Source organism: Oreochromis niloticus, linkage group LG23 (genome assembly GCF_001858045.2).
Source record: "Oreochromis niloticus isolate F11D_XX linkage group LG23, O_niloticus_UMD_NMBU, whole genome shotgun sequence".
NCBI lineage: Eukaryota > Metazoa > Chordata > Actinopteri > Cichliformes > Cichlidae > Oreochromis > Oreochromis niloticus.
This window is the reverse complement of record NC_031986.2, coordinates 42751234-42773362: the sequence shown is the minus strand read 5'-3', so window position 1 is coordinate 42773362 and position 22129 is coordinate 42751234. Positions and strand designations below refer to the sequence as shown.

At 38.8% G+C, this 22129-nt stretch overlaps 3 protein-coding genes across 6 annotated transcripts in view; 2 read left to right on the top strand and 1 right to left on the bottom strand.

Annotated features, from left to right (window-relative positions):
* Nucleotides 1-1739, top strand: part of firrm (fignl1 interacting regulator of recombination and mitosis) — a 12203-nt gene extending 10464 nt beyond the window's left edge. For all 3 annotated transcript variants that reach the window (XM_003440037.5, XM_013267897.3, XM_019351811.2), the window contains exons 22-25: nt 1-74; nt 173-253; nt 332-478; nt 956-1739. The exon at nt 1-74 is cut by the window's left edge and continues 31 nt beyond it. In XM_003440037.5, the coding sequence (XP_003440085.1) occupies nt 1-74; nt 173-253; nt 332-478; nt 956-1165 (512 nt within the window). In that variant the 3' untranslated portion in view covers nt 1166-1739. The remainder of the gene's footprint in view (nt 75-172; nt 254-331; nt 479-955) is intronic.
* On the bottom strand, nt 1413-11052 carry scyl3 (SCY1-like, kinase-like 3). 2 transcript variants are annotated; one of them, XM_025903239.1, is made up of 14 exons: nt 10896-11052; nt 10288-10530; nt 9642-9827; nt 9346-9459; nt 8444-8500; nt 8261-8363; nt 8060-8171; nt 7897-7974; nt 7629-7768; nt 7300-7490; nt 6835-7006; nt 5143-5292; nt 4246-5051; nt 1413-1996 (listed from the first exon to the last, which is right to left on the bottom strand). In XM_025903239.1, exons 2-14 carry the CDS (start codon nt 10450-10452, stop codon nt 1937-1939), a joined length of 2334 nt encoding a protein of 777 aa, XP_025759024.1. In that variant the 5' UTR covers nt 10453-10530; nt 10896-11052; the 3' UTR covers nt 1413-1936. The 2 variants fall into 2 exon arrangements, with proteins under 2 accessions (XP_025759024.1, XP_003440086.1); XM_003440038.5 differs by lacking the exon at nt 10896-11052 and adding an exon at nt 10644-10873.
* A 3424-nt stretch (nt 11053-14476) lies between these two features.
* Nucleotides 14477-20920, top strand: lpxn (leupaxin). The gene is made up of 9 exons (XM_003439821.5): nt 14477-14623; nt 15612-15697; nt 15863-15930; nt 16296-16392; nt 16649-16903; nt 17033-17206; nt 17754-17835; nt 17917-18065; nt 19575-20920. Exons 1-9 carry the CDS (start codon nt 14590-14592, stop codon nt 19839-19841), a joined length of 1212 nt encoding a protein of 403 aa, XP_003439869.1. The 5' UTR covers nt 14477-14589; the 3' UTR covers nt 19842-20920.
* The last annotated feature ends 1209 nt before the right edge of the window (nt 20921-22129 follow it).

Here is a 22129-nt window from a genome sequence, read left to right as displayed (position 1 = left end):
TTGGAGTCCTTTTGGCTGAGGAGTCTTGGCTGTTGCACCAGCACACCCTGGAGGCCTTTTCTCAGTTTGCAGAGGTATTAAATTATAAGTTTAACATAATTTTCATATTACATTAAATTCATATACTGTTGAAGCTTAAACGTAACCTTGATATATCCTTCTGACGTCAAAGAATACAAACCACGAAGAAGTAATCTCTCAGAGTTTGAGTGTCGAAGAAACCAAAACCAAAGTGGTTAATTATCTTAGCAAGGTAAGGGAAATCTATTATTTGTTCATGAACATGTATATAAAATAAAGTACGGGGAAGTAGTCATTTCTTTTGCTGCAGACGGTGAATGCGCAGGAAGGCGATGAGTTACGGCTCGAGAGGCTCAAACGGGAGACACAACAGATCAAGCAACACAACGAGAAGCTGGAGTGTAGCAAAGAAAAGCCTTTCAACAAACCACCTTCTGAAGTTGTTCCAGACTCAGAGGTTAGTTTAATTAACTTCAGATGTATTCAGTGTTTCTGAATATGCATGTTCATGCACAGTCTTGTCTCACATACATGTTTCATATTAGTAGTAGCAGGCTTACATTAAATTAAAGCTACCAGAGCATAAGAAGACAGTGCACATTGCACAAAAGCAGCCTGGATTCTCATATTTTATTAGACGTCAGAGATGATCAGAATCAGCTGTAATTTTTTTTAATGCCAAGTATAAAAAACCAAATACTTTACGTTTAGCAGTGAAAGCATCCAAATTTAATGTGACTGTTTGAAAGTCAGCTTTGTCAGATATTCATAAATATGTCAGTTAGTGAGATTTGTGTTTTGATACTTTTAATCACAAGATTTTGCTATCCAGGTTCAAACTGTGTCCTGTGAAGGACGGTAGAACTTGAATCATGTTATATAAATGACAGTTTAATTCACAAGACTTTTCTCTTTAACTGTTCATCCCTCTCAGCCATGCCCAAAGAGAGCCCGACAGGAGAACAGCGCAGAGCAGGAATACAGCCGCTATGTCCAGACAGCTGAGAGTGCTTTAAAAGCCCTTCAGGCTCTCGCTGATGGCAAAACTAAGAGTAGTGCACCACCTCCACAGTGGCTGGAATCCAGACTACAGGAGCTGCAGACTCTCTTAACCCACATCTCTACAGCCAGACACACGACCTAGCAGCTCGAGATGGTTTTCTCACCTCAGGATGTTTGCTTTCTGTATAAAAAAAAAAAACCCCTGCTGCTATTGAAAATGGTTTCTCTCTTCTTTTTAAAAAATGTTAATCTTTGTTCTTTTTTTTTTTTTTTAAATTAAACTTGTCTCTGAAACATCAAGCATTTTATTGCTTTTAGCTACAGCTTCAATACTCTTTCCTGGCTGGGTCAGGATATCTTGTACTGTAAAACAAAACGGGGACATTTGATACAGTAAGTTTTACTTTATTTCACCAACAACCCAAAAGCTGCTAATAAATTATGCAATTCTGATTTCACATTCATTCAAAGTGCAAGCCTTCAGTTAATCAAACTGACTCTTTTTGGGAAGACCCAGTGTCTCCGAAAAGTTTCTTTATGCCACTAGTGAAATTGACACATAAAAAAATAAGAGCAGAGCAGATGAAACAGGATTACATTCACCTCTGATATCAATTGGCAAACAATTATAAATGGCTTATTTTGTCCAAGTCTAGCACCATCTGATGAGGAGCTGATCCTTCCAGTTTAAAAGTAAGTTCTCATAATTAACATAATGATAATAAAATCAACAGAATATAAAAAGCCTTAGCCCATCCCAGTCATTAACACCCCTACTGCATCATGTTAAATGAGAAACTACTTCCAGTTTACTGGTCTGTTGGTGAAGTGGCACTCCAGATGTGGTGCATGGGTTTCAGTTTTCCAGTGGTCAAGTCTTTCACTGCAGATGGAAGTAATGGATCAAACGTAATCACCAGGCATTGTCCTCCCAGTTCAGGTCATCTTCATCTCCCCAGCCATCTGGTTCAGTCTTTGAGAGAAAAGAAGTAAATGAAGAAGTGCAATCATCCACTGGGAAAAATATTTGCAATAGTGGGAAATTCTTAATGAAATTCTATTCACTGACGGTAACTTTTTACCCCTCAGCTGTTAAAGGCTTATGGGGTACTATCCCCACATTGGTAGGTGGCATGGGCACCCATGTTTGTGAATGTGATAACGTGAGAATGAGGTGACAGGATTTTCAGATTCATACAATAAGTGCATCTACTACAAATCTTGGATGAGGTCATCTCAGTGACCTTGAATTCAAGGTCAGAGGTCAATTTTTCTCAAAATAACGTCGAATTTTCAATTTTATACTGTAGGTGCATCAACTTGGAGGCTGAGAGGTAACACTGGTGGCTGTCAGTATTTTTAAAGTTAGAAGAGATACAAATGCATACGCAGTCTATGTCTTCTGGCTCGTAGGTTCTTCAAAATGATGGCAGTTGTGTTAAATGGTTACAGGTTGCAGTAATTTCCAAAGTTTTACACAGAAGTGTAACTGTCAAAAGAATTTCAATTCATGTTGCAACCTACTGTCACGGGATTATTAAAAGTAAAATTTGTCAGTGGAAAAAAAACGGTTGTCTTTTCAGGCTTGTTACAGTCTGCATTTCTAAAAGTTCTACAAACCAACAAGGCCTCCAAAAACAGTAAAATGAAGAAACAGAGTTATGCCTTATAACTGATTGTACACAGATAGTGCTTCACATGCAGCGGGTAAAATAAGTGTTGAACATGTCGCCAATTTTCTAACTAAATATATTTCTGAAGGTGCTGCTGACATTAAAATTCTCACCAGATGTTGATAACAACCCATCCAATCCACACATGCAAGGAAATCTGAGCTTTAGTTCTTTCCCTAGATTTTCAAGGGGATTCAGGTCAGGTGACTGGCTGGGCTATTCTAGCATCTCTGAATAGCCCAGCTGAAACCAGCTGAGTTTCCTTGACTGTCTTTGGGATCATTGTCTTGCTGGAGCATCCACCCTCATTTCATCTTCATCACCCTGGTAGATGCCAGCAGATTTTTTATCTCAGTGCATTTTCCCATTCATGCTTCCTTCAGTTACATAAAGCTGCCAGTGCTGCCCCAGCCCCACACCATGATGTTCCCATCTCCAAATTTCACTATTGGTATATTGGTAAGGTGTTTTTGGGATGACATGCAGCACCTTATGTCTTCCAAACATGGTATGCACCATGGCACCCAAAGAGTTGAATTATGGTCTCATCTGACCAGAATATGTTCTCCTATTATTTCACAGGCTTTTCTAAATTTTGTTCAGCATGCTTCTTCTTCAGAAATGAGAGTATGGCGTGGTGAGTGTGCATACAGTCCATGGTGGTCGAGTATATTACTTGTTTTCTTATAAACAATTGTTCCTGCAACCCAATATCAGGGCAAAGCATGTAATAGACACGCCGGCCATTTCACGCTTTGCTCTCCAAAACGTGAAATGTACACGCATGTAGAAGTTGCAGCTTCTGCAGTAAAAGCAGAGGGAGATATTTTATTTCAAGTCAGTATGAAAATAACCACAGGAAAGTGTTTAAACAGACATTATTAACACATTTACATGTATATGCACATTAGCCGCCTAGCTTAATCGATTCTGACAATTAAGGACCTTGAATGTACTTAATACGTTTTTTTTGTTCACTACCAAATTTGTGGCTTTAAATATATTATATCCCCGTGCTGGTAATGCAACTTCTGCACGCGTGTCCATTCCATGTTTGGAGAGTCAAAGTGTGAAATGAATACCATGGACCATTACACATTTTGGTGTAATACTGAGTGGTATCTGCTAATTCAATGTTTTTCTGCAACTCTACACAAGTGGTCCTTGGCTCTTGGACAACTCTTCTGATAATTATTTTCAGTCCGCTGTCTGAAATCTTGTGGGAAGCACCCTGTTGTGCACCTCCTTTTCTTCATATCATCAATACTTTTTCCTTGTCTCATCATTTCACATAATTTACGGAGATTTATGGTTTGATTTCTTTACATGTGTGGACTGGATGGGTTGTCATTGATATCTGGTGAGAATTTCATCTTAACAGCACCTTTAGAAATATATTTACTTAGGAAACTGGTGACATGTTCAATACTTTTTTTACCAGCATTAAGTATAACAAAATCAAGATTTCAGAAATCAGGGAAATCTCAGGCAGCTGTGACTAAGAACCAATATATAAAGTATGTAAAACATCCTTTCACCAGACACTCACCTCAGTCAGGTCAACTGCTGCAAACTTGGCAGTGAGTGTTAAAGTATCGATGGATGAATCGATCTGCAGAGGTTTAGTGTTATCCGAAAATGCTGTGGACAGTTCTGCTTCACGCTCGCCAGTCTCTTGTAGTGACAGCACTGCTGGAGATGACAACTTGATGTCCGGCACCATGTCTGCAAACAAATCCAGCTCTGGGTCTTGCTCTACCTTTCTCTTCACCCTTATAGTAAACTCCTCCCCTAGACCTCCTGCTGAACTACTGTTTTGTGGCACTGTAGGTTTGGACTTGGGGTTTAAGGGATTATGTGATTTCTGAGAGTCCCTTTTCTCTTGAGCCCAGCTATTGTCCCATGAGGAAGTGGCCTCTGTCTCTGTTGACTGCCGCAGTGTTGCGCTCAACTTAAGGGGTTTAGAGGAACCCAGTCTCAGTGGTTCAGGACCATGTTTTGAAGATGGGGAAGCAGCGCCCCCTTTGGGTGGTGCAGAGATGACTGAGTCTGATAAAGGAGCTGTGGGGGAGAGATCTGAGGTAGGTTCAGTGTCCTCAAAGTCATCCCATGGCTCCTCATCTGTGTTCTGATGTGTGATTGGCAGGCTGCTAACTGGATCTACACCCTTTGAGGCCTGAATGTGGATCTGGACTGAATGCCCATCTCTATTCTCACTATCAGGGTCACTCCAGTCAGGCCAGTCTTCCACAGCGCCTTCTAGTCTGTCAGTCTGCTCCGGGCTAGAAGAAAGTTGGTCAATCTCACTGTCCTGATGAAAGCCATTCAAAGGTAGAGACATCTTTCTACTAACATCTGGAATATACAACAAAAAAAGAATTATACAATGGACCTTAAATAAATGAACAAATTCATTTGAATTAATATTATGAAGGGAGTTTCTTACCCGATACTGGCTTGATAACCCTTGGTGTCTTGCTACCCGTGTGACCGAGGACTAAGCCTTCAGTCCCTGATGGTCTAGGTAATAAATTCAGCACTTTGGAGGGTTGGGCGATCTGAGGGTAGGAACTTCCAACTATATGGACAGGTGAGGCTAAAAAATAAAAGTAAAGTAAGATGAAAGATGTCCAAATGTCACCTTTTAAAATTTCCATTCACCAATAAAAAAACAAATAAATAAAGTTTGCAGAGCTGCTGCTTAGCTGAGAGCAGCTCAGTTGACTGTAGTTCTTAAAGGATTACTAGAGTGACATTTCAATTTCCAAATCCAGATTTTCTAGTTTGAACTGGTAGTCTGACTAAACTTGTAATCCTCTTTGGAAGAGACAATAATGGTCACGGCATGCTGAACACACCTCTACAAAAATATGACCTATTTACTACTACACGCTGCTGCAGGAATGCTTCCTGCATATAAAATGTTCATGTAATGGTTCCTGGTTGATTTTTAAAGATTACTTGTAAAATGAAGCATTTTTATTCAAGGTTTTTATTTAGTAAACTGTGTATGATGCCAGACCTTTAATGCACAATCAGGTTCTGTGCACCACTTTTATATGGTCTGGCTAAATTCTCAAAAAACACAACGAAAGCCTCAGTTGATTTGACATACGGTATCAATAATGTAAATGTACACTATATACAGTTAGGTCCAGAAGGTTTTGGACAGCCGCATTTTAAATAATTTTGCTTCTATACACCACTACAGTCTTTTTTCATGCAACTGAGTGCTGAAGGTTTTCACCTTTAATTCAAGGGGTTTTACTAAAGCATTTGATTAACTGTTTACAAATTGCATCTGTTTTTAAACTATCCCCCACTTTCAGAGGTTCAAAAGTAACAGGACAAATTGACTAACAACCAATTTCATGGCCAAGCGAGGCCTGTTTTCTCATTATTTTGTGATAAATTAAGCAGATAAGAGATAGGAGATAATCTCAAGTGTTGCATTTTGTAGTTTTTCCTTTGAAATTCTCAATATGAGAACCAAATAAATACTGATAAAAGTAAAGGAAGCCATAATACTAATAATGGCCCAAAGCATGATGCTGAAACAATGCAAGATTATCTCAAGGCAAAGATAACATATTAAGTGGTCAAGTCAGTCTAATCAGTCTTATCCCAACGGAACACAGCATGAAGACTGAAAACAAAACTGATTGCAGAGAGACCCACAAACAACCAGGCACCGCAGGCAGCTCCAATAAAACCTAGCAGCGCATCTGCATATGATGTTCATGGATTCTAGACTTCATGCAGTAATTGACTGCAAAAGTATTTTTGTCCAGTTACAAAAACAAATTCTTATATTTAAAATTACTTTAGTTTTAGTTTGTCCAGTTACTTTTGAGCCTCTGAAAATGGTAAACGTTTAATATTCCAGTAATTACTAAACAGTTTATGCAATACTTTTGTCAAAGCTGAAAATCTGCAGCTGACTGTTTGATTTAAAATCCACTGCAGGGGTTTGCAGCGGCATAATTACAAAAAAAGTGTCTTTGTCCAAAAAACTTACAGACATACAATTATGTCAATAAATTAGTTATCGCAGTACAAGACTTGTGCTGTCTTGCACTGTTTAGTTATTATTTAGATAAAGGGACTTTCATTGCCATTTATAGACAGCTGTGCTTACTTTCAGGGGTCACTTCTGTAGACTTGGTAAAGTTAGGTGTGGTGCGTTTAAAGACCTTGGTTCTCTCTCCACCAACAACCACCTGAGCCCCGAGCAAGGGCACCAACACTGCCAGACTCTGCAGCGTCATGGCAACCAGAGAATCATTGGTGTCTCTCATTCCTAACAAAACCTAAAGAGAGTAATAGACAAGATAATATACTTAAGAGATAGTTTCATTTGAATTTTGTTCTCAAGCTTTAGACATTAGATAAAATTGGTTACAATTTCTGGGGTTGCCTGTTTCACCCTGCTTAAGCTATTACCTAATCTCCCCGTCTGGTGCTTCTTAAGTAAGACTAAAAAAAAAATTGGTTAGTTAGTTTAAACATTTTCCAAAATACTGAACTATTCAGCTTCAACTGTCTTAGTTTTTTGACAACAAGAAGAACAACAAAAAAGTTTGCTTCTAAAGTAACACCCCACCTGAGGTAGGATCTGGTTTTTGAGTTCATCGTGGGAGAAAAACTCGGCGTAAAGGTGGATGTGGGCCAGCAGCACGATTCGGACATGTTCCTCATTGACCTTGTAGAGTTTGAGAAGCTGAGGAATCACATGCTTACGGTAAAGGGACATAGACAGCAGGCATTCTTCACTGCTACCATCACCACTGTTATCTGTCCACAAAGGTGAAATAAAAGTTTCAGATAACATTTGTGCCCGTCAGGCAAATACTAAGTTCTGGCTTTCTCTTGGAAAATGGGATTTATAAGATCTGGTTATCAGAAGCCAATTTTGCTCAAATGCAATCTCACCTTTCTTTGGCCTTAAAAGATGAGGCAGGAAGCTTTTTACAGCCATGGGTTCTGCAAAAACAAGAGAGTTAAGGAGTTTGGGAGCAAGGCGTGTAGCTATCAACTCTTCAGGGAGGCTCTGGACTCGGTCTAGAAGAAACCTAAAAAATATAAAACCAAAACACTACGTAAGGAGAATATATATACCATAATACAAGTTAAAGAAAATTCTATCTGTGGGAAAAAAACGTCCACATATGTGTGACAAGATCACTACATTATTTCTTACTTAAAGAATTCATTCTTTTCTTCTTCTGTCTTTAGGGTGAGACTTTTCAGAAAATTCATCACTTCCAGAAAGTCATTCCTGTTCACAGAAAAATAATGTTTGCTTGAAGAAAATCATTCTGAGTATTTAATGATAACTACAAATCAAGCATGACCAGACAAACCTGAAAAAGTCATTGGTGAGCAAGGAACTGAGTGGTGGCCGCGACATGGGGTCAGAGTTCAACAGGCCTGCCTGCAGTGTTTTTGTCAAGCTGGCAGCAAGCTCCTGTGACACTGAAAGGAACAGTGCAAGTATATGATAATGCACATGCAGGTTAAACCTGAAAAAATGAAATGTAATATTCAAGGTCACCTCTCCTTACCATAGCCATTAAGGAGAGGAACAAGAGACTCCACCATCATCCCAAAAGAGTAACAGTCCCGAGAGTGAGCATGTTTATCCGGAAGGATTTTAAAACCCTCCACCTGCCAAGAAAAAGTTTCTTGAAAACCTGTCAACACAGTGGGAAATGTTTCTTGTCAATCACTAACTTTAATCTGCTTACCTGCTCTTCTGGAGGAATATAGCTGGCCTCTCTTGCATTCTGGATGCTTGTGAGGAACTAAGGAGTTTAGGAATATCCAAAATTGAACATAAACCTGATATTTTACAGAGTGAGTCTTTAAACAGTCTAAAAATGTGCATTAAAACTGCTGAACTGTATATACATTGCAAGAAAAAATGGCTCAATGTTTGGATAAATCTTTGCCAACGTAGCATTAGTTGAGTGAACACACACAGACTGAATTGTGATATTACAGTCATACAAAATGTTTTCTCAAATATCAGCATGTTATGACAGTACGATTAGAAAACGGCTTAACCAGTATTATGTCCTTTGGCTACATGATATCAAAGGGGAAATGGTTAGCTATAATGCACAGAATCACATCAAGCAAAAATTAAAAACAGCTCATCAGCACAAACACTTTTAAGCACAGTGGTGGAGGGATGATGATTTTGGCTTGCTCTTCAACCACATGACCTTGGCACTTTGCTGTGTCAACCATGAGCTTTTCTGTATACCAAAGACCAACTCTATCCAACAGATAAAACTTCAAGTAGTAGTCAAAATTTGAGTACAACATGCAAACATGCAACAAAACAATGATGCCAAACATAAAAGCAAATCTACAGAATATCTAAAAATAGAAAATAATCGTTGTTGCAATGGCTAAGTCAAAGTCTAGACCTTAAATCAATTGAAATTTGACAGCTTCTCCTAAGCCAATGCCTGCAAACTTCAATGAACTGAAACAATGTTGTAAAAAGAGTTGTTATTCTTCCACTATGATGTAAAAGACTGAGAAGACTGATATTTACTTAGTTTTTCACAGGACAGTAAAGAATTCTTCTGAAACTTTCTTTTTCACATGACTGCCCATATGGCTTTAATGCACTTCTTACCTCAGGAGTTGCTTCAGAGAACTTGCAGACTGTCTCCATCCCTCCCAGTTTCCAATCACCATCATCACTGACAAATACAGATGAAATACAGACGTTGTTGTGGCTCGACTTACCCTGGTGGAAGAGCAACACAAGTTTGGAACCTGCATGAATATGCATGCATGTTTAATGCAGACAGAAAGACATCCAAGGGTCAATCACCCTCTCCATCTTCATCTACAGGGCACCTTGTTTTTCCACTTTATTTTTTATCACATGCCTTAATATAATCATGCAGAGACTGGAGAAACACTCACCCTCTCATGCAGAAAAACAAGTGCCTGCAGGAGGTCATAGATGCCTGCACAAATTTCCTCTGGGGAGAGACTGTCTAGCAGTAGCTGCAGGGGCTGCACAGGCTCTGTCACCAGGTGGATGGCACCATTCTGGACTGAGCAGGACAGGAAGCGCAGTAGACATGGGTGTCGCAGTGTCTTCAGGTGCTGGGTGAAATGTGTGGATGATTAAGCAGATGTAAGAATTGCAAATAATTAGTATTTTAACTTACCCGTCAGTTAAGACACAATAAAACTCATACTTCCACTTATTTAATTTTAGTCACAACAGAGAATACTGAAGTTGGAGGTGGCTCTTCCACTAAGCAAAACCATGTTAATTTTTTTCTTAATTAAAATGTTACATCCACATTACACACGTGTGTACAGCTCAACTTCACACACAATCACACGTGATGCATTAATTCGCTTTTTTAAATAACTTTTTTTTTCTACAGAGTTTCAGAAAAGAGAGAAAACCGACTGGAGAAGTTTGGTAAAAATGTCTCAACGTTGCAGCGGTACTTTGTGTCTAACATGAACATAGCAGTGTGCTGGCTGCACACTTCCATGCATAATGCACATGAGCGACGGCAAAGGCGAGCAGCGACATCTGGACATTACACACCTTGGCAGCTTTGTTGACTTTGTCTTCATTGCCACGTTTGTGAACAAACACAGAAGCGGGCTTTCCATCCTGTAGCACCGCCGAGTACATGGTAGGTCCGGTGGGCAGAGTCAGGAGCGGCTCCTCCAGGGTGCAGCTCCGCACCGCGCTGCTCTCCGCACCCATGACCGCGGTCGTTCTTATGAGCAGCCAGTCAGGTCATAAACTAAGCAAGCCAGGCGTGATACGTGGCAGTGCGAGTGCCTGTCAGTAAAGAAGCAGACACGAGTACTTGTTATAGAGTTAAATTGACATACCGGTACCTGTTTCAGTAAACTGGGTGCACCACTTAGTGACAAGTTAGCTAGCAGGCTAACCTTAGCGCTACGTTAGCAAGCTTGTCATTGCTGCCCTTGTCGGTAGCTTTTCCGCCTCCAAACAATCATGCCAGTCGAAGTATACCACGGATTAATTCAATGAGTTTTGCGAACTGCTTTAAAAGTTTATTTAAAAAAAAAACCCGTTTCCTGCTTGTCAAATCACCGATGCTAACGTGGAGCAAGAGCTGTGCTGTAAACAAGGACCTTTCCGGTAAAAGACGAAACCACAGAGGAGGGGGTAGTACTTACTTGTAATTACTCACTTGGTTGAATAGCTTAATGTTTTTCAACTTTATTTTCAACAGATACAGGTTTCAAATCCCTTCATCATAAAATCATTCGTTAATAGGTTTTCTTTGTTATTGATAGATTTATACAAAAGAACAAACACCCCACCCCGTAAGATAATGGTTGCGACTAAAGTGGTGCGAGATAACGCAAGTAATCAGCGGAGAGTTGAGCGCCAGATGGTGAGTGAAGTGAAAATAGAAACTGTCACTATCTGTCTTACTGAAACTCTAAAAAGCACACTGTTTCATTCTCAGGAAAAGCGGGTGTGCCGTCCATAATGTTGGGGTAACACATAGTTATAAAAGTTAATATCGTCTTAAGTGTATATTTATTTTCTTACTCCTTTTATATCTATTTATTAGGCTTTTTTGCACTGATGTAACCGGAGCCTCATCACTGGATATAGCGGAGATGACAATAAAGTTTACTTTGACTTTGACTTGACTAAAAAGCTGTCAAAGCATAGTTTCGTAGTTCATTCCGGTTTATTATAATGATGATATGCATAATATACGAGACTCCCAAACACAGCTAGGTTAAATAAAATAAACCATATAAACACTACCATTTCACGTAAAGCCATCATGGGATGTTAAATCTAAAAATTTGCATCCCAAACTTTATTTCTATGTTAGTGGGGTTCTTAAAAATATATATCTTTCAAATATGCTTTACATTGCTTGTTTATTAGAACTGCTTCCATCCTTACCACCACCACCATTACTGGATTTTTGGAATTAATACTAAAGGCTGCAGGGTTGTGTTGTGGTTACCAATGTCACCTTACAGCAAGAAGGTGTTGGTTTCAAATGTTCTCCCTGGGTCCTCTGGGTTCCTCAAGCAATCCGAAAACATGTATGCATATGAGACAGACTGGTGACCTGTCCAGGCTGTATCCTGTCTCTCATCCTATGTCAGCTGGCATATGATCTAGCCTCACCATGACGGCAAATTGCACAAGTCGAAGTGGAGATGTGAAGTACAAATATTTCGTTACTGTAAGTATGTAGCCTTTTCAGGTATATGTACTTTACATAAGTATTAATTTTTTTCTAACAACTTCTTACTTTTATTACCTATATTTTTAACCAAATGTCTGTACTTTCTACTCCTTACACTTTCAAAACAGACTCGGTACTTTTGGTTTAAGACATTTGAGGGGAGTTCTTTTTTTCATGTCAGTGTGCATCTTCAAACATCAAACCTTCAAAATTTGAGCCTCAGCAGCAACACATGAAAGGCAATCTTACTCGTGTATTATTCACAAGGATATGTCACATAAAAAGAGATGAAAGAGACCATAATCAGGGGTTAAAATGCCAAAAGGTGATTGCCTGCCAAAAACTGATTTCCAGTATTTGCTAAAAAGTGATTGCCTGTATTTAAATTGCCATAAATAACTTGTTGGCCTATAATATCTAAAACATATGTCAAATGTATCCCTCATGAACGATATCAAGTCATCTTGAGCCACAAACAACATTCCTATCGTTGTAGATCAGTTTTTGGGAAAGTGACTTTTATATATACTTTATTTATCCAGTTAAAAAGTCTAATTGACATTAACAAATGTCTTTTTAGGAGTAATCTGGCCAAGAGGACAGCAGGAATTGCAACAAATATAACAATAATTCTATAAAGATACTTCCAAAATGGACTGGATTGGTTACAATGTAGGTACAGTAACCCAGAGTCATAAAGATACTTGAAAAACATGTATTTTTTAAATTATATAAATAACCCCTTTGTAAATCCTGTTCACTAAAGTCTATTGACCAATATAAGTAAAGACATGACACATAAAAAAAACCCACATAGAAACACTGGAAATCAATTTTTGGCAGATAATCACTTTTCGGCACAACACAGGAATGGGTGCACATGTCCGTAAGTTGCAGTTGCTGTACTTCAGCATCTAGCTAGCACTACAGAAGAGGACCAAGAGAAACATAAAAGGAGTGATATTTTTTAAGTAGCAGGTAATTTTTTGTCACCTCAACAAATGTCAGGAAACACACAAACTCTTTGTGTGTGCAGTTTGTCACACTGTGTGTCTGCTAGCTAAAGAAAGGTAGATCTGCTGTGAAGATGTTAATTTCACTCAGAGATGGAGAGAGATAAAGACAGGGCAGGAGAGGAAGAAGAGAGGTTATATTTAACTTCTGCTCGGTGGTGTTTGATAAACTGGAAATTTGAATATCAGGTTTGTACATATTATGTTATTTTTTTCATGTTGTAAAATGTGCTGAAAAAAAACTGACACAGACCAACTGTATTATTTAAAGGTTGCATGAAAATATGGAGTTTAGTTCAGGATAAGCTGGTTCACTTGCAGTAATGTGATGGATTTAAAATAAAGCGTTGTGTTAGATTGGTGCAAAGTGGCTGTGGTCTTCAGAGTTAGGTTACATTAAGTATTGCAAAGATGAATTTGAAGGTAAGCTGATTATACTTGGATTCATTCACTGAATTCCACCTTCATACTGTTTAGTATAAGGACAGCATAAACAGTGTCAGTGTAGAGGATGGAACAGGACAACTCATGAAACACCTGCTCACACCTTGTTAAATTCAGTTGTGTTAAACCACAAAGAGCAATAAACCTCAGAGCAGCAGCACCCCAGATCATCTGATCACAGCCTGTACACAAAGAAGATCTACAAGAGCTCACAATAGAAATTGCGATTCTTTTCCCCACGCTGAGCCACTATAACCGATTTTAGGGTTCCACTACGTGCTGAATCCCGCTATAACCCCGGGCTATACTCATTTTCTGTTTAGAGGCAAAGTCGCCCTCTACAATGTAGGCGACAGAAAATAGATCTCTTTAAAAAAAAATGTTCCTTCTTTTGCGCATATTCTAGGGAATACAAATCCCACATATTCTTTATGAGTATAAATACAGAGTGCAAGGTTACATTAAATAGTTTATTTATGAACTTTCCAGCAATGTGTTTCACAAGTGTAAACTGAGGTTAACTTAAGGTGAAGACATTACTTGACTCTCCACTGATGGATCCTGCTGCATGTGATGCTTGCACTGCTAAGAGAACTGTGAACAGTGGAGTCAGAGCAAACTCTGCTGGGCAAACACTGTCATGACACAGCTTCAAAATGATATTTTCTGTACTATTTTCTGTATCTGTGAACCAAAATGTCAGTCTGACTCTGTGTTAGGAACACAAGGATGTTGAGTTTTATCAGCGCCATGTTAATCAGTAATTAAGAGAAGCTGATTTTTTCTACCACTTGCAGTGGAGGTAATGTTACAACAGAACACACACCTTGTTTAAAGAAATATGCAATAAATATTTAACAAAAGCACAAATTTAATAAGTGAAAAATTCACTCTGTTGGCATCACACTTGCATTGCTATAAAACTCACTGTTTTCATCTTCAGGAAACAAACAAACGTCTTCCTAGCTATTGACAATTCTTCACACAGCAGCAACCGAAAACACACCTTCCTCACAGGAAGCGACGGTTTTGATCAGATCAGAAATGAGTTCAGTTGCCTTAGCAACTAACCAGCACGCACACACGCACACACGCGCACACACACACACACACACACACACACACACACACACACACACACACACACAAAGAGAAGAAAAGAAAAAAAAAGCCACCCACTCACGTTCAAGTTTTATGCTGTCAGAAGGAACCAAAATGGATGAGCTCGGTAAGAACTTTCTGTCATGTTTTACCTTCATAAATGTCCTCAAACTAATCGATGGTACAATTTAAACTGAGGTCGAAACTGTTAGCAAAATCAGGAATTAGAATGTTGACTCCATGAGATCAAGCACAGCCAGTGCTTATGAAGTATTACCACAGTCTTGTGTGTTCTCAGACTGATTTATACAGCAGACTCTAAGTACAATATTTAATGTACTTAATGATCCAGCTCATTTGAAGGAATTTGTATACCATTGTTCTTGTGTTTTACCTCTGATTTGTAGTGCTCTGCATGTAGCGATTCACTACAAATCAAATACGGTGTAACATTTAGAATACAGTAGGACTTTACAAGTCTTAACGAAGTCGTTTAATTCCCATACTGGAAATGAAATAAGGGTGACGGTCAAAAGGTAAGACAAAAAGAAATGAATTTGTTTTAATTTCACAATGTCATAAAAGATTTTTCTGAGGTGCGGTGTTGTTTGAAGATGATGATCTTTACTGACTTACTGACATTGAAAGTTAAAGTCATGTCTTTAACTTTTTAAAATGAACCTTTGTCTTTTTTGCTACTTGTATGTAAAATACTTACTCATACAAAAGCTTCCCATTTCCCTAGATGTGTGGTTTGCCCTGTGTGGAGGAGTGTTGTATTTGCTGTAACAAATGTCACCAGATTCTTGCGACATTATCACAAGTTTCACTTCTGCAATGTGGTATGCCCTCACTTCCTGAGGAATGCAACTTGCATGAGCAACCTTAGTCTGCTAGCGTCTTGATCTGTGTATTGAAATTCACTGTATCTTACTTCATAGAAAATATTTCACTGTACATAAATTATATGCATACAGTCTAACAGTTAACACCCACAAAGGACAATAAGTGTGAAAGAGCAATGTGTGCCATACAAATGTTGTGTAATATGAATATTTGGTTGCATGAGTATTTGTCTGAGGTTTAAAGATTATTGTGTGTGTGTCCTGCCGCAGATTTGCTGTTAGAGGAGCTGGCCCTGAATCCAGCGGGTTCAGACAGCGTCCCCGAGAAAAAGAGCAACGATACAACAAAAAGAGAAGTAAAAAGACAAAACTCATTAATCATGAGCTTATCCTGTTTCTGCTTTATCCCCTAGTTCATTTGTAGATGAACCTCGAATTCTAAAGAAAACAACTTAAAATCTAACATGTAATTTAATTTCTTTAAGTACAGAAACTTCAGTATATGTTGGTTGTGTTCGCAGGTGCCAAGTGAAGTTTGTATTGGAAATACCAAAAATGGAAAAGTCTCAAACTCCTCAAATGTGTACAGGTGAAGTTCAAAGTTGAACCCGATTCATAGTGGTGCTGCATGAAGATCATTAGCTTAATAATTTAAATAATACATTTTAATTAATTTATGTATTTCTTTTTAAAATTTTAAGGCTAAGGTTTTTCTTTCATTCAGACCACACCCAAAAAGAGAAGAGCAAATACAATCAAAATTAAAGCATTGTTCTTCAGCATATTCAGGCCTTTATGTAGATGTGCTTTATTTTCTTAAGGTCTAAAGGGTTAAGAATTTCCAGTTATATTTTTGCTATGGTTCAGAAATGCAACCATTTCAATTATTAATGATGTTATGGGATGTCAGTTTTACATTTTAAAACATTCATGTTTTGCCTCTCTGGGATTTAGTGATGTTCCAACTCCCGTGCCAGCTTTTGTGGAACCTGACTCACCGACTCAGGAGCTGGACTTAATCTTGCAAGACCTGATGGGTCTAGCTCAAGGGGTTAGTACTACCCCAGTGTGGAAATACATATCTTAAAAATATTGATATTTTCAAACATTAGTAAAATGACATGGTTAACAACAGAGGGCAGCATTGTACTAATATCAGACTAAAGCTCTTGGACCAATAAGCATTTTGTTCTTAAACGTTAAAAATACGCTGATTAAATATAAAATAAATATAACAGGACAGCTAATATATTTTGATGAAATATGTACCTAAAACTGTTATTCCTACATTTTGTACCATAATTTAGGATCTAGAACCTCCAACCGACCCACCACCACTTACACAAAAAAAGCAAACAGAAGGTGGAAAACAGGAGAGCAGCAGCAGCAGCAGCAGCAGCAACACTCCAGCGGCTTCAGATGGAAAAGCCACAACGCAAAGAAAGAAAACAGATATGATAGATGACCTGCTGGGAGGGTTGAGCACTGACTTGGAGAAGATCGGTGTACGGACCACAGCCAAGGGCCACTGTGCTTCCTGCAACAAATGCATTGTAGGAAAGGTACAATCTGGACCTACAGGACACAAAGAAGAGAATTTGTCACACTGGTACCAAATTGTGGAAATTCAAACAAGATGAAAGAGATCAAAACCTCTTGTTCCCTCTTTCACTTACATTTCCTTTCTCCAGATGATCACAGCACTGGGTGAAGTGTGGCACCCTGAACACTTTGTGTGTGCGGTGTGTAAGATGGAGCTGAGCACCACAGGCTTCTTTGAGAGAGACGGACGGCCGTACTGTGACAAAGACTACCATCAGCTCTTCTCACCACGCTGTGCCTATTGCAAGGGGCCTATTATGCAGGTGAGGAGAACTGTATTCATATATGACCCTGCCTCTGCATAGAAAATAAGATTAAAATAAAAATAGGTGTTAATATGATCTCCACTAAAGTATGAAATTTCATGTTTTAATGAATTCATTTCGGTGGAAAATGCACATAGAAAATGACCAAAATACCAACCTGGAACTCTCTGGTATCTAAATGTCACTCAAATTCAGCTGCGCTGTTGTTTGATTGAAGCTATAATTTGTTCTGTCATATAGTACATCCATTTATTTACACAATAATCTTTTGAAGATTGGATGATGACATACAGTAGTATGTAATCAATTTTTCTCAACATATCCCACATGTCATCCTAATAAAGAAAACACAAAACCATACTGGGATTCTGCTGCAGACCAAAGTCATTAATCAGAAACTAATGCAGCTTCTTCTATGTTTCACTTTGTGTGCTTCACAATTCACATTTTTGTGTTCTCTGACATTTGAACATGTGAGATGAGACAAACCTTACTAATCCTCAAAGGAAGTACATTTATGATATAATATTTTGGGCTGCTTTAGAACATCGTGACAGCTCTGGACCAGACCTGGCACCCAGAGCACTTCTTCTGTGCACACTGCGGAGGCTTGTTTGGAACGGAAGGTGAGAGATTTGTGGATTATTTCTCTCCAATTGAAACCACAACTTTAGCAAATAACTCACTGCATCTTATGCCTATCCTAGGTTTCCTAGAGAAGGATGGGAAGCCATATTGTTGTAAGGACTTCTACCACCTCTTTGCTCCAAAGTGCTCAGGCTGTGGGGAGTCGGTGCGGGAGAATTACCTGACTGCAGCCAATGGCACCTGGCATCCAGAGTGCTTCGTCTGCGCAGTGAGCCTCTTACCTCAGACCACACACACAGCTCTGGCTTGCATATGAGCCCAAGAATAAATGAGAAAAGATACCCGCACGTTTGCTTTATTTGCAACATTTTGAGCTCAACGCTGATGAAAACCATATGCCTGATGAATACTCTGCCGTTAGAAATGATGCAGATAAATCAAGGAAAGTGTATTCCTCAGTGTGGGTATCTTTTACATTCTCTTCAAATCTATTTCTGTATGTAGCATCTGGTCAAAAATGGTTCAATGTGCAGCTCTGCTTTACTTAACATGTGCAACCGTAAAATTTAAAATGCTCTCAGTAGAAAGAGACAAGCAGAAGCAACTGCAATGTTAAGAATGTATTCATTGTTTTTCTGGAAGGTCCATAAACCAGACCAAAAAACATATAAAGGGCATTTTATTTCTTAATACCTATCACTTAAAATTACAATTAACATATCTTAGCTAATCATAAATCACAAACACCAACTACAGCTACTTATTTTTATACAAACCAGTCATTATCAATAAGGTCTGTTGTACCTGCTACCTAATAACCTAAAACTAATTCCAGCAGGCTGAAGGTCAGACACTCCATAAAAAAGGATGAAGTGGACACTCAAAAGTGGAGACTTTTTAATCAACCTACTGATAAAAATAAATAAAACAGGTCATACAATTTAGGACCCTTGAACTTCCCAGCCACTTTTTCTGTTTCACAGCAACAGTAGAAACATTTCCGTACCATGAGTCATTTGCTGAAATTCCCCCGAAAGAGCAGTCATTAACAAGGCTGTCACAGTGTTATTCTCATCACACATTTGCTAGTCATTAATTGCTTTATTTTGACTGTAATCTGTATGAAATCAGGCTAAAGCCATGACGCATATCTATTGTTTTAGTTTGTTTTGTCACCAACACTGAACAAACCAGCCCTTTGATGGACACAGATAATTCAGGAGTTCCAAGGCTTTGGAGCTGTTCATGCTGGCCCACAGTCATTGCTTACTGGTGCATAATAAATGGAACAGTGCCACTGGTGATGTTAAGAGTTACACCTGTGCTTTTACTGCTACAGTATGACAAGTCAAAGTGTCGGCCAAGAGAAATGACCATAATCAAATTCAGTGCCGCTGCTGTACATGTAGGTTCCAATTATGCTTTAGTGGTTATTAACAGATTGTTAAAAGAAACACAGCTGTAACACTCCTTTAGTTTTCATATTAAAGGTCCATGCCATGTGATTTTGTGGCACCGTCACTTCATTATCCGGCTGTAACAGTCAACCATTTTCCAGGCGCTTGGTTTCCCTTCACATTGTAGACATTTAAAATGAATGATGGATTTAAATTCTTTTACTTTTTCCCTAAAAGTTATCACTCTGCTGTATGTTAAGCAGTGTTGGGTATAACGTGTGGGTTGGGTTTGGCATCACTGTGTCTAATTGAAACTGTTATAGAAAAATCAAGAAAGTTTAACTGTTGGAAGTTTAAACTTCCTCTCTTCTTCTACGCAGGACTGCCTGAAGCCCTTCACTGATGGAAGTTTCATGGAGCTCAATGGTCGTCCCCTCTGCTCGCTTCACTTTCACTCCAGGCAAGGCACTCTGTGCGGTGGCTGCGGAAAGCCCATCATCGGCCGCTGCATCTCTGCTATGGATCGCAAGTTTCACCCCGAGCACTTTGTGTGTGCCTTTTGTCTGCGGCAGCTCAGCCAGGGCATCTTCAAGGAGCAGAAAGGGAAACCATACTGCTCAGCTTGCTTTGACAAACTCTTTGTCTGAGATTTGCACATGAGTGAGATGTAAAAATTACAAAACAACAACAACAACAAAACATTCAAATGCTACATTACTATCTTTGTTGAGTTTAGACGGTCTCGTCTGTGTATGAATGACAAAATAAAATGAAGCAACTGTACAGTCCCTACATTACAATTCATTGCTCTATTTGTATATACAAATTCTCAGTAGATCATATTTAAAAACCAATATGGTGAATTACATGATAAATAGCATGTAACCGTAAGAAAAACATACATTGATCATGGATTATATGAAGGGAACATGCTCACATTGTTACATAATTAATTAGATGGTTATGAAAAATACAAATTTTCCCCATTATAAAAATAAATGTGAGGACTGAATGGTTTTAAAAGGTGTATTGCTTGGTGTAAAATTTATGGGATTTCATACATCATGATGACAAAATTTATAGGTGAAGTAAGAATAACACATATGTGCTGTTTTAGTCCACGCTTTCCATTAAACTATCCTTAGTTTGCCGTAAGACTTGGCAGTCCAGATATGCTCTCTCGCAGTCAAGGTGTTTGTCTTTGTGGCCCGATAGCTTGTATTGGCAGTGACTGGCATTGAATCAGCATGCCAGCCCGAGTTTCCTCTTACCCTGACTGACCACTTGGCCTCTGGCGTGCACTGAATTCAGACAACCTCTTCATTTTCCACACAGGCTCTTTTACAGCTGTGCACAGAAGATTAATAGAGGTGGTGAGGTTAACAAAGGTGGTTTCAGAAAGAGCTCCTTCACATCACTGCATCTCTTTAGAAACTCATTTTGACTGCTGAGGGATGACAAAACCACAAAGTGTTTTAATGCTTTTTAGGCTGTCGATGTATTTGGGCTCATTTTGTTATGGGCAGATGGTGCAGATGATACGTGACGGTGAAGCATTTGCAGCCCAGTTGGGATGTACTGTTGTTCTAATAGAAGACAGATTTCTTTCATGTGAATATTGTAATCAGTTCTATAGAATCACATCATGACAAAGTTTTGACTAAGCTTTTGAATCTCTATCACAACATATGTATTTAAATATATTCATTTCTTCTTTGTCTAATTATTTTTTAGCCAAATTGCTTTTATCTGATATCTGAATTTTGCTGAATTTTTGACTGAAGAGTCAGTTAGCTAAATAAATTGAAGGCTAGTTTCTTCTAGTATGATGTATAACCAAACTTGCCAAAATGTTTCACTGTTATTATCCCTAAAATAATGAGTTCAGTGTTGTCGTCAGTACCAAACGGTGTCTTATCTTATCAGTGATCTTCAGATGAACACTGGCTGCTCTTCGAGTTTTCTTCAGTTTTGTTTAAGCAAGCCTCTTGGGCTTGCATGTGATGTTAGTGTGTGAGCGGGAATGGAGGTGTGCATTAATCATGCTGTCATCACTTTCAGAGCAGGTCCCTTATGGCCTCTATAGAATATAGACCTTGCATCGTGGAAGAACTGTGACTGTATGGTGCTCGGTCAAAATCCACGATTTTAAGTGTTTAGTAGTCTAACAGTCTTCTGCCCAGATTGCTACCAAAGACTTACTATAATGATCATTTTTAGAAATGCTTGAAGATGCCTGGCACATTTGCTGCTGTGTTTCCAGCATGAGTCATACACAGAACATCATCTTGGGATATGATCTGATTGAAGACCTTGGCATGTAAACTGTAAAATTTCACCCTGTCATATGATAGTATTACACATACAGCATCTCTTTCTGGATGAAGGACTTTTACAAATGATTGCTATTATTTGTGGACCTAACACTGACAAAACTGTGTTATGAATGGAAAAAAAACGTAATTTAATGCTGTATTTCCACTAATGGCTTCAAAGGCCTAAATGTAAACTAAGAGTTTAAATTAAGATTTGCAAAAAACACGTGAACATTACTCACAGCTATCCAGTCTCAAAGCAGGGAAACAAAAATCTGGTGTGACTAAATAAAATCTGACATTCACAGAAATATATAGGTGTTATCGTATGACTTCTACAATATTTTATGGAGGATAGGGAGGAAAAGTACCCTTTGGCACGTTTTAAAAAAAAGAGAAAACATGAAATGGAAACAGGGGTCTTTTTTAAATGGGGGCTGAATAAAGCACACTCTGTGAAAAGCAGCGAGAGTGTAACTCAGGTGACATTTACAGCAGTGAAACAGAGTACGAACGGTCTGGGAGCGCACTGGGCCATGAGATGGCAGCTAGAGCTCAATGGGGGACAGAAAAGGAGTGGGGAGTATATTGGGACATAATGGATACTGGTGCTGAGGGAC

Bases quoted from the DNA above. Each gene is read 5' to 3' on its own strand.
- scyl3 (XM_025903239.1), bottom strand. From the start codon at position 10,452: ATGGGTGCGGAGAGCAGCGCGGTGCGGAGCTGCACCCTGGAGGAGCCG. The intron at 9,460-9,641 runs GTGAGTGTTTCT...CTCTTCCACCAG, and splicing joins TTGTTTTTCTGCATGAGAGG to GGTAAGTCGAGCCACAACAA. The intron at 7,769-7,896 runs GTAAGAAATAAT...TATATTTTTTAG, and splicing joins GAAAAGAATGAATTCTTTAA to GTTTCTTCTAGACCGAGTCC.
- lpxn (XM_003439821.5), top strand. From the start codon at position 14,590: ATGCTGTCAGAAGGAACCAAAATGGATGAGCTCG. The intron at 14,624-15,611 runs GTAAGAACTTTC...GTCCTGCCGCAG, and splicing joins AACCAAAATGGATGAGCTCG to ATTTGCTGTTAGAGGAGCTG. The intron at 18,066-19,574 runs GTGAGCCTCTTA...TCTTCTACGCAG, and splicing joins CAGAGTGCTTCGTCTGCGCA to GACTGCCTGAAGCCCTTCAC.